Source organism: Protobothrops mucrosquamatus, unplaced genomic scaffold (assembly GCF_001527695.2).
Source record: "Protobothrops mucrosquamatus isolate PMUCROS unplaced genomic scaffold, P.Mucros_1.0 scaffold429, whole genome shotgun sequence".
NCBI classification, from domain to species: Eukaryota; Metazoa; Chordata; class Lepidosauria; order Squamata; family Viperidae; genus Protobothrops; species Protobothrops mucrosquamatus.
Window position 1 is genome coordinate 722,103 of NW_015386754.1, and position 11,925 is coordinate 734,027.

An 11,925-nucleotide genomic window follows, 5' to 3' on the forward strand; every position below is an offset into this window, starting at 1 on the left:
GACTGACCTAGGGTGAATTTTTAAATAGGGACAATTTTTAATGATTTTAAACAAGACACAGCTACAAATATTTGGTTTTTAATTGGCTTTTATAGGGAAATGTTTTGTATTGTTTTTAATATGCTGTGAGCCGCCCTGAGTCCCATGGGGGAGAAGGGCGGCATATAAGTCTTATTATAAATAAATAAAATAAATAAATTATGATTGTTATTTATTATTATTATAAAATAAGATACCGACTGTTTGCTGAAGATCATCATGGTAGTTGTTTTATTTCCCAGAGCAGGAAGTCAAGATATAAATCAAGCAATAAATACATCTCAATATTTTTCTCAATAAAGAGCATGAAAATGTTTGAGTTTTCTAAAAATCTTCAGTAGCTAACAGAAAATTTACAAAAGAAAAGTTACAAAAACAAATGATGGCAAGACTGAAGAAAATCCTAAAAATGGCCTGATGTTATATCCATGAGGTATAGAATTGGGTCAGTGATCCTTGGTGCTGTCTGAGCTTGGCTATTTTTTTTGTAGATGTTTCATTCTCTAAACTAGATAATATCATCAGTGCAGTAATGATGTTACCTAGTTTGGGTAATGAAACATTTGCAAGAAAACAACCAAGCTCAGAGAGCACCAAGGACCCCACAGTTCAACTCTGAACTACAAATATTCTCCTTTATTAGAATTGAGTCAGTCTGGAATAGGAATTATAGATTGAATATTATCTGCTAGAGTATTAGTAGTGAGGTTTATTCAGTGGAATGTCCTTTCCAGAAAAGTATGACACTTTTTTTAATCTCTTGCTGTCAGAATATTAGAGTATTGTTAGTTTAGATAATTTTCACATAATGAAAAAAATAGTGCTTTGCTGCACTTAGTCTTCAAACTTACCTGTTGCTTTTTAGATCTGATTGTTATTTGATTTTATATTTATTGGGCTGGATACACATATGATAATTACAGATGTCACTTTAGCTACAGCCCAACATTTAAAAATGCATTTTTTAAAAAAACAAACAAAAAAAACAGCATTGGCTTTATGTTTTTGTATTTTCTCTGATTCGTTAATACATTATTCATCGATATATAAAATATTAATATAAAGTATATATTGAGAATGAGTCAAAGACTTAAAATACTGAGGTATTTGTTCTGTACTATATAAAGAGTTTTTAAGACCTCACAATTCAGATAATTTTGTATAATGTCTACTCAATCTCAAAGCATCATTATGGGAATTAATGGGAGGTTATAGTTCTATGTTATTTTAAAAAACTGCTCGTAAAAATCTATTTATACTTTAATCAATGATCACTACATGTACATATCCTTCAAGACTTGTAGTAGTTATATGGTTGAAGAATCTGAGTATTGATTTGGATTTAAAATGTATATAACATGTTCTGCCCTAAACAGTCACAAGAAATGCAATCTGAACTAAGTAGCAGATGTAGTAATAAAGAGCATGAATGCCCTTGTTTTGTCACCTGAGATTAACAAAGAAATTGATTAGCATGACTTCATCTTGAGCAGCAGGTTACATAACCTGCTACTTTAAGTACTCTCCTTATTAAAATACATGTTTTCCTTCCCATTTTAGATTTTATTATTATTAGTCTTGAACATTTATTTATTTTTTTAAAAAAAACCCTCTAAATAAGCAATAATAAACCTCTCATTTATCCTTCTGCCACGACATGAATCAGGGAATTGGAGGATGGAGCTTTTGTTGTCTATCTAGAATAATGAGGTGGTGTTGTTCCCCCTCAAAGATACTGTTAAGTATCTTTTAAGTATTATGTTGACTTTTTAAAACTGTTTTTATACCTTTAGGCTCCCAAAATCATTGGACTTGGGCAGCTTAGAAATGTGAAATATAGATAAATAAATGCAGATCTCAAATGTCATTATTCTTGTTAACATTCCTATGTTGAAGGGTCCAACATGAGAAGCAAAGAAACAATTTTAAATATGTTAGACCATTACAAAAAGATGATTTTCAGTGTATAAATTGTGTCTTAGTAGGAAGCAATATGGCAGCAGTAATAAACATTGCATTTCTAGGATCCCTAATATAATGATTCCAAGTTTTAGCAATCAACATGCATTAAACCAACATATAAAATGTAATGAATAATGTTTGGTGTTAAGAGTAGAAATTATGTACTACTATTTCTGTTGATATCATGTCATTTCCTAGTGAAAAAAACCGAAATTATGAGATAGTAAATTAACCTCTGTTTTCATAAGGGTCAACTGCAATACATGTTTTTCCAATACTGAGAATTTTATATGAAACACTACTACTTCTCTTCCTTACAAAAATTGTCTCAATTGCATACAATTATTAACACTATAAATATACAGTACATTCCCAGATCTATTGTATACAAAGCTTTTCTAAATAATAGAGCATCAATAGTCTGAATAATATGAATAATTGAACAAAGGTCTGGGTAGACTGTAAGACCTGGAGAGTTCATTGACTATCTGCAATTCTTTTAAAAATAGACTGGAATTTAGTTGGTTGCACTCATGAAGTATTTTTACACAATACCTTTGGTCCCCAATTAGCAGGATGATTGACTTCATTTATTTCCATATTTTCCTGCAATCCCCAGGAAGCTTATTTTTTTGTATGTGAATGTGTGAGAGACAGAAGGTCTACAGCCAAGCATAGCACTAAAAGATTGGAGGGCATCTTGTCTAAGAGTCAAAACAAACCAATCCAAACCCAACAGTATTGTTGGTTTTGTAAATAATGAATAAGATACAGGTCCCTCATTCATTGAACCTAGAATTTAAGTTTAAATAAAACATGGCAAATATTATTAGGATTGCAGAAAGATAGATACAAAGGTAAGGCAATATTAACAAGGAATGAATATAAGCAAGTATATGTACATGTACTTATGTACATGTACTTGTGTCTCTGGAATGGAAATTAGTAGTGAGACATAAATAAATATGAAAATGTAATCAGTGTTGCCTAAAAACTATTATGAAGCTTCTGATAGTCATATTGATTCTAAGGCTAAGTAATAAAGTTGAATCAATATGGATATATCTAGCAGTTGTGCTTCACACTAACAGTCAATGGTGAATGGAACAATCTAAATTAAGCCTTATTGACACAGTGCTGAATAGCTAAATAGTTAAGCTAAATAGTATTATGGAGCTTGTAAATATCTCCCTAACATTTGGTTTGCAGAATTAATTGGGCAAGTTCCAAAACAATGAGAAAGACTTTCAGTCAGGCTTAGCTATTCTGTCGAACAAATACTAGACATGCTTCTGAGCTTTCACTGGTGCTCTTGAAATGTTCTTCCTCAGGGGACAAAAAAGAAAAATATTTTATTTGGCCTGAATGTTGTGACTTAGATGTATGAAAGATTGTTCTTCACAGTTCCTTAGATGTTCTAAGAACAGAATAGAAACGTCAATCTTAATCTCCAAAATAGATTCAGGTAGAATTTAGTGAAAACACTACCAACATATAATACATATATGTTCGTGGCATTTCTGTGTACATTCTGTGTACTCTCAACAAAGGCAGGCAATAATAGATTGCATTTTCCATGTTTCACTACATATTTAAGAAGTCAATTCTTCCCATTCATTTTTCAAATATTCTTTCATACTTAAAGTGATAAAATGAACCACAAATGTAAATGAATCAGCAGTGTATTCCATTTTCCTTGACACATTTATTTATTTATTTATGCATGCATGCATGCATGCTATATGATAGTGACCTTGCACAATTCATCTTTGGAAATGTCTCAGCAGGCAGAAGGGTGTGTGTGTGTATTGAGAGCCTGAGAATTCGATATTCTTGCTTGATCATTCTTTTAGTGATTCCATTGAAATCTCCATGAAGTATAAACCAACCCTCTTGAGCTGTCCTGTTGGTCCTAATAACAAAATTTACTTAGATTTGTATGTCTGTTTTATATAAAATGCGATATTCTTTCTGATAATGGACAAAGAAGAAGGTTGGGGTGCAAATAAAATAATTAGTTTTCATTCATAGAGTGTTTCCCTGTGGATTACAAGTGTAAAAGATAAGACTGTAGGAAAGTGCATTGATCCAAACAGTATGTCTCTGATGTTTTTGTATCCTCCTTTTCATCATGTTGCTTGAGATATTTTTATTTAAAGTTGTTTTTTTCTTCTCTAATTCCAGGTGACAACGCATGCCGTGTTAATAATGGAGGCTGCAGTACCCTGTGTTTAGCGATACCTGGAGGCAGAATGTGCGCTTGTGCCGATAATCAGCATTTGGAGGAAAACAGTACAACCTGCATGTGTATGATCTTCATGAGAAAATTTTGTATTTCTCCTGTAGGGAAGATAGAATAATAAATATAGAGTATAAAAAGGGCATGATTGACAAACATCAAGCAGATAAAAACCCCAGCATTTTGTATTAGGTGGCTTTCATTCTTTCAGGAATTTACAGGATTTAAGGGAAATCCTTCTGAGAAATTTAATAGAAATTCAGAATGACAATTTGCTTAGTTACTTATTGATGAGAAGCTCACATGTGTATAAAACTTTTTTTTTTACAAAGGATCTTTTAAAAAAGAATAGTGGAAGGCTGAAAAAGCTTTCTTACTTTTCTTATAACATTACCCACAATCCTCCTCACCTCCAGGAAAAATGGATTGAGGTAGAGATGCAACTGGGTCACCAGTTGTGCAAAGACATCCTGGACATCGCCTGTACCTTCCCGTTAAGTAATAGTACTTAATCTGGGAAAGTCCCCAAAGTCCTCATACTTCAGGGCAAATACAGAAAGACACAACAGAAGCAATAAAACTGTGATGGGTGAACCCCACCTTCTAGATACATACTGTAATATGAAATGAAGATTAAATTGCCCCAATTTAAATTAGATTATTTGACCTAAAAAAGTGAAAAGCAGCATTGTTTTCATTTACTCTACTCTACTCTACTCTACTCTACTCTACTCTATTCTACTCTACTCTATACTCTACTCTACTCTACTCTACTCTACTGGACTTACTTAAACAAGATTAATTGTGAAGGAATCAGGCTAGAAAGTGGAATATAGTGAGTTCTTACTCCTACCTCAAACTCAAAGTCATTTTGGGCAAGTTAATCTCCTTCAGCCCTAGGAAGGAAGCAATAGCAAGCCACTTCCAAACTGTAGGAACCTTTCCCTTTCCCCTTTCCTTATTTTTTACACAATAGTATGGCCTTATTGAGACAGTTTCTCTCTTGGCTTGTAAGTATGTTGTGAACAAAATAAGATAATAATGTCTAAATGTTGACACATCCCTCATTATTGCATTGATTCTTGTTAACTCTTTTTTGTGTGAGAGGTTTTCAGCCATCATTAGCTGGACTCAATGAGATCCAAAAATAGCTTTTAGATATCATTTTTAAAAGTTTCTTAAGGGTTTCCTTCCTATATATTTTTAAATAGATAGTGTCCCCCCCTTCACTTTGGATACAATCTTATGGGCATCTGGCTGGTAAACACTCAGCTCCATCCAGTCTCATTGATTCTATCCCAATTTAAGGGATTATAGGGGTGTAAAAGAGGAGTTTATTTGTGATACAATCTTCCCAATATCCTAAAAGTTCCATGAAATTTGTGCATATGTAAAATAAATAATAAACATACCTACAATTTTAGCCTTTTTGGTTTTATGTTCAACTGATCTATACAGTTAAACACAAATGGGCCTAGTTGTCCCATCCAATACTAACAAATCATTATTTTATACATGACTATGTGAAGTCACAGCTGACAGTTCTTTAGCTGGTGTTGGCTTTCATATGCATCACATTCTTCCCAAGAACCTGGGATATCATAACATACTGCCATAAATATTTCCAAAAATCCCAGTAGAAAGTAATGATAAACCAAGGTTATGTTATTGCCCACAAAACTTCAGCAATGTTTCTGTGTACTTACCAGAAGAGCTCAACTTGAGAGCATCTTTACTTTTATCATATGTGTTAGTTATTGGATGAATCAGTATGTATCTAAGACCACGACATTTTGTAATGTATGTAAAATAACTCAAATGGTAACATATTTAAAGGAAAAAGTATTCCCTTTAATATTTTAGTAATGCAAATACAGATTTGTTTGCTAACATGAAACAAATTTAAAGATGTTTTCCCATAAGCTACTTTAAAATCAAACTAAATTGAAGATGAAACAACAGATACATGATTTAGTCAAAATATTTTATTTTTGATTTGAGGAATATATATATTATTCTTCAGTGCACAAGTAATTATAATAATAATATTTCCCAAGTTCTTGAATAGTAGATTGATTGATCCAACCTATATGGTTGCTATCTGTCTTAAAAAAATCTCCTGGTGACCATCATCACCGCCAACAATAATGTTTCTTATTTGTATCTTTGTCCCTTTAGTTAATACTGAAGAAGTATTACCTAAGTTATGCAAAGTGGGTGAATTTCAGTGCAGGAACAAGCGCTGCATCCAAGATGGCTGGCAATGTGATGGTGATGATGATTGCCTGGATGGCTCTGATGAGCATTCAGAGATTTGTTGTATGTATCTGAATAATATGGTATATAGTATCTATTTGTTTAAGCTGTTGTTATGAGAGTTTAGATATAATGTATTCAAAAATATGTAAACATCTAAAGGGAATGAAAATAAAATAAACATGAAAATAAATCATGTAATTATTGGGCATTATATTCTACTAGAAGAGCATGGCTTCAGAAAATGAATAATGCTAATGATTTAAAAATCTAATGTGTTTGCTTTGATCTAAGGCCCCCTGACCTTGTTTTGTTGTTGGGCCAGATGCAAACTCTGCTAACCAATGAAGATAATCAATTTCAATATTTTGAAGACAGAATTACTTATGGAAAATTGCTTAATGTTTCAATGCTTCTTGGTAATATTTTAAGGATTCTGAAAAACAGACATAGGTTTGGAAAATGATATTTTTTACAGCTTTATAACATGTAAAAGTAAGCCAAAGGAAACCACAATACAAACAATAGTATAGTGTTTTTCAGAGGTTTCAGAAATGGCAATTACTTATGTAACACATGATGGCAACAGTCTGCAGCATCTTTGTTTCCATGAAGTTTTAAATTTTTTCCAACTTTTAAAAAATGTATAATGAGAAGAGATAGTGCAGTTCTATAGTGCAATGTATAAAACCTATATCAATTTTTTCCAGAAGATCGACACACATTTTCAAAGCAAACACTTTAACACAAGTATTCAATCTTCTTTCTCAACTCTTTCAATCTTGCATTTAAATGTTGATTGTGATGCCTAATATTTTGTCAGAGTAGTTTTGGAATATTATGTGATTTTATTGATTACTTTTATGAATAAGGGATTTTTTTTTACTCGTAGTTTCATAGTTTGATGTAAGATTAAGAAAAAATGAAAATGCTAAACATTTGTTGTTTCTTTTTTCAGTGTATGCAATTTATTATAAAGCATATTTACAGTGGAATGTAATGGTTGTTACTGGATATAAAAGGTATTATTATGTCTTCCAGTTAATCATAGTTGTCCTGACAATCAATTTAAATGCCATAATAACCGATGCATCCCTAAGAGATGGCTTTGTGATGGAGCAAATGATTGTGGTAACAATGAAGATGAATCAAATGAGACTTGTGCAGGTAAAAGGAAACAATAAAACAAATCAAGCACATTTCCTTGTGATTATGTTTGATCTTAAACCTCTGTTGAATATGTTCAGATCTAAAATTTTGGTCTGAAGGAAGCCAAGCCATTACTGGTTGCCATCAGTTTTAAATAAAATAATTTCTAATTAGGTGGTGTTTTACTTAATCTTGTTAATTGGCTTACTTTACTAAGTAATTTTTTTTTACCCTTCCTACCTACTTTCCTCCTCCCCTCCACTTTACTAAGTAATTTTAACTGTCCATATGGACTAACTCATATGTTTCTCTCCCCACCTCACTCCCTTCTGGAGTTTGACATTTAGCAGGTATGTTGAGAGATACTGCTTGTAAGTCAGGCCATAGATTAATTGCCATGTAAAATTTTGGTATTGAAAAGACCTAATAATTATTAGCCATATTCTCTCTGTATAACACATTTCAATCTTGGCAGCTGTGCAGAATAACATGCACAGACTAGAGACGGTAGTTATGGAAACATTCAATAACTGGTTGGCTTCATGGGAAGGATGGGAAGAAAAAGCTATGGATTTAACAAAATGTAATTTTAAGAGAAAGCCAGTTTGGTTAAGGTGTCAGGCTAGAAACTGGAAGAATGTGAGTTCTAGTCCTTCCTTAGGAATCCAGATAGCTGAGTGACTTTAGGCCAGTCACTCTCAGCCCTTGGTAGGAGGCATTGGCAAAACCATTTCTGAAAAACCTTGCCAAGAAAACTGCAGAGACTAGTCCATGTAGTTTCCAGGAGTCAAAACTGATTCAAAGTCATTTTATTATTATTATTATTACTGTTGTTGTTATTATTTTAAAAAAGAAGGAAAATGGAATGGATAACTGAATTGTTTCATTTGGCTTCATCCTTATTGCAATAAAGGTTCTTATCTAGCTGAACTGTGACTATGACACATCTGCCAAGTCCTTACTAAGAGCTAAATAAAACTGTGTAAAACCAGGAGATCTTGCTGAGCCCTGCTCACAGAAACCTGAGAGTGCTTCCTAATCAGTACCAATGTTACGGCACTGCTCATTGTGTCCTTCTGAGGGGACGCCATGGCATCGTGGCTTAGAACTGCTGGCCAGAAATGGTCTGCACTCCAGCGGTTCGAGCCTGGCTCTGCAAGACGAGGTGAACTCCCACCTCTTGCTTCCCATCTCCTGTCTATCCAGCAGTTTGAAAACATGCAATATTGCAAGTAGATAAATGGGTACGACTTCAATGGGAAAAGCCTAGCTGTGTTCATGTGTGCAGAGGGCAGAACCCGGCATTGGACCTGGCCGGGCGAACACAAGGCGAAGTGAAACCAGAAGAGCCAGCAATCTGAGTGCCCTTAGTCAGCTGGTATAAGCTATTTTGCCCCCTATGATGCACTGAGGACAGGTGTGCAAGTGCTAAACTGAATGAAGTAGCAATTTAGGATTGCCTTGTGTCTAGCATTTATAGATTTTGCTCACATTGTATGAAATACGCTAAATAAATAAATAAATAATTTCCTTATGGAAATGAAGAACTCTATTCAATTTGTTTTATTATATTTGGTCTCAGTTACTCTCACTATTTCCTGAATTACTTTCTTACCACCATTTAGCATCTTCATTGCTGATGAGATTTTTTTTTTGTTAAAAAAATAGGGATTCCCAAGCTTATTAGACTCAATAATTATGATCTAATCTTAAACTTCCTCTTGCTTTTTATTTAAGAAATAAGAGAATCAGGCTTGTTAATTAAGTTTATTTAGTTCTTTCTAATTAGCATATGATCATAAATTGTAAAGTTGGATCTTGGAAAGTATTTAGTCCAACCCACTACTCCAGTGCTCTACCAGCTAGCCATATCTCTTTCTTTAAATATTTTCAGTGAAGTAGATTCCTTTGTCTTCTGAGGCAGATTCTTCCATTGTTAAATAATTCTAACTGTTATAAAAAGCTTCATGATTTACCATCAGAAATGAAATCCCTTGTTTCTTGTCTTGCATTCTGGAACAACTCTGAACAATTCTGTTCCGGCTATTCATATTCTTGAATGCAATCATCATATCTCTCTGCAGTCTTTTTTTCCTGTAGGCTACATACATCTGAAGCTGTTTATACACTTTCCCTTCTTTATCCTCTTGGTTGCTCTCCACTATACCAGTTCCAGTTTATCAATGTCCTTCCTAAATTATGATATCGAGAAATGGATGCAATATACTAGGCATTGCATGAGCAACAGCAACAGAGAGGAACATTATGTGTCTTAGTCTTAACAATATATTTCTGTTGATTCAGTGCAAAACTGCATTTGCTTTTTTTTTTTAGTTACGTGCATTGTTGCCTCATAATTCAGCTCATGCTCCACCAAGGCAACAAGGTTTTTTTTTTACATGTACTGTTGTCCGCCGTAGTTCCTTTCATCCTGTACTCGTGCCTGTGAGTTTTCTTACTCAAGTGAAGGGCTTTGCATTTTTCCCTGTTAAAAATACATTTTCATGGTTTTTGCTCATTGTTCCAGTTTGATACTCAGTGCTAACCTGTAAGGCAGCCATTCTCAACTGAGACCTGAAAATTATTTAAAGGGTTCCTCAAGGATAAAAAGGTTTAAAAGGCTGTTTTAATGTACTTGCTATCCTCCCCAATTTTTATCACCTGAAAGAATCTCTCCTTTTTTCTGTAGGAAAAATGTGTAGCTGATGTTTCTATATCCTTTGTTTCTAATTCACTTTTATTTCTTTAGTATATTTATAATATTGTCTGTATGTGCGTTTGTGTTTATGTGTATTTTTATTTTCTTCTGTTCAGTCATGTCTGATTGTCCAGGACTGCCTGGACAAAATACCTTGCACTTTTTCCTGATATAGTGTTTTTTTTTATGTGGTTTGCCATTGCCTCCTTCCTAGGTTTGAGAGAAAGTGACCCCTACACCAAATTGGCTTTCCATATAGAGACATAGAGAAAGAGGAAGAAAGAGGAAGAGATTAGATAGAAATGACATTTTAATGTTGACATTTTAATAAAACTTCTAAAAAAAATTACAATTGTTCTTATTTAGTATAGGAAATATATATATATTTGATGTGGCATTTAAAAAGCTTCTAGCATATAAAATTGCAACAAAACATACAGTGCATGGCAAATATACATAGGAAATATGAATGACTCAAGATGATTTTATTTGATCTCCATTCTGTAATTTTAATATCAATTTATCATTCAAGCAAGACCATGTCAAATAGATCAGTTTTCCTGTGGGAATGGACGCTGCATTCCACGTTCATGGTTATGTGATCAAGAGGATGATTGTGGTGATCATTCAGATGAAACAGCAACTTGTGGTAAGTTGAATACAGACTTTATAAATAGAATATTTGTTTCATATAAGAAATTGATTTGTAATTTGATAGTACTCCTGACAAGCCATTTATTGCCTAGCTCTTCTGTTGTCTTACATATTAAACTCCTCTAGGAATGAGTATCATGCTCCCACTATTTAGGCAACAGATTATCAGATAACTAGGTTATATAAATTCTTTCATAAAATAAATACTACCTGTCTTTTTTCTGTAATTCAATATTATTTATTTGTTTGTTTCTTGGGCATATCAAGTACTTGACAAAATATATAAATCAAACACTTGAGATATAAAAGGGTTTTATTCAAAATAGATTAAAATGCAATCTTGATATTATTGAGAAGAAACAGTTCAGAAAACTTTTTACTTCTCTCTTCCTGGGACTAAACTTTTTTTTTTTTTAAAGAGCAATCAAAATGATAATGTCTGTCTTCCATGTGTACTTATTCCTTCCTTTCATTGGTTAGCTTAGCAAAATAATAAATAAAATAAAATAAAATATACAATAAGGCAGTGGGGAACAGGAATCATTAGAAATAATTCACTTTTAGCAAATTATAAAGGTGGTATTTGGGAATTAATGAAGAAGAGATAAAGTGTCATAAAATGAACGTAGAAGCATAGGAACATTTCAGAAACACAATGAAAATGTGTCTCCTATTGTTAAAAAGAATATTTGACAAGAATATAAAGTCACAGCTGCAAACAGGAAGAGAAGAATGCAAGAAAAGGAAAAGATTAGAAATGCACTGAGATCATTGCCAATAAATGGCATAAACAGTTTGTAAAATAAAGGTAAATAAAATAATAATAATAAATAAACTGGCTAGGGATGTATAGAAGAAGCCAAATCTGGAAACTTCTATTGCTGCCAAATCCTAGAAAGACTTTGTGCTTGTAAAGCTAAGGAATTAT

The 11,925-nt window shown here is 33.0% G+C and overlaps 1 protein-coding gene across 1 annotated transcript in view; it reads left to right on the top strand.

The window, feature by feature from the left end:
• Nucleotides 1-11,925, top strand: part of LRP1B (LDL receptor related protein 1B) — a gene marked incomplete at its 3' end in the record, with an annotated part of 540,296 nt that overhangs the window by 357,478 nt on the left and 170,893 nt on the right. The window contains exons 16-19 of the mRNA XM_029284208.1: nt 4,186-4,308; nt 6,419-6,559; nt 7,538-7,663; nt 10,876-10,992. Of these exons, the coding sequence (XP_029140041.1) occupies nt 4,186-4,308; nt 6,419-6,559; nt 7,538-7,663; nt 10,876-10,992 (507 nt within the window). The remainder of the gene's footprint in view (nt 1-4,185; nt 4,309-6,418; nt 6,560-7,537; nt 7,664-10,875; nt 10,993-11,925) is intronic.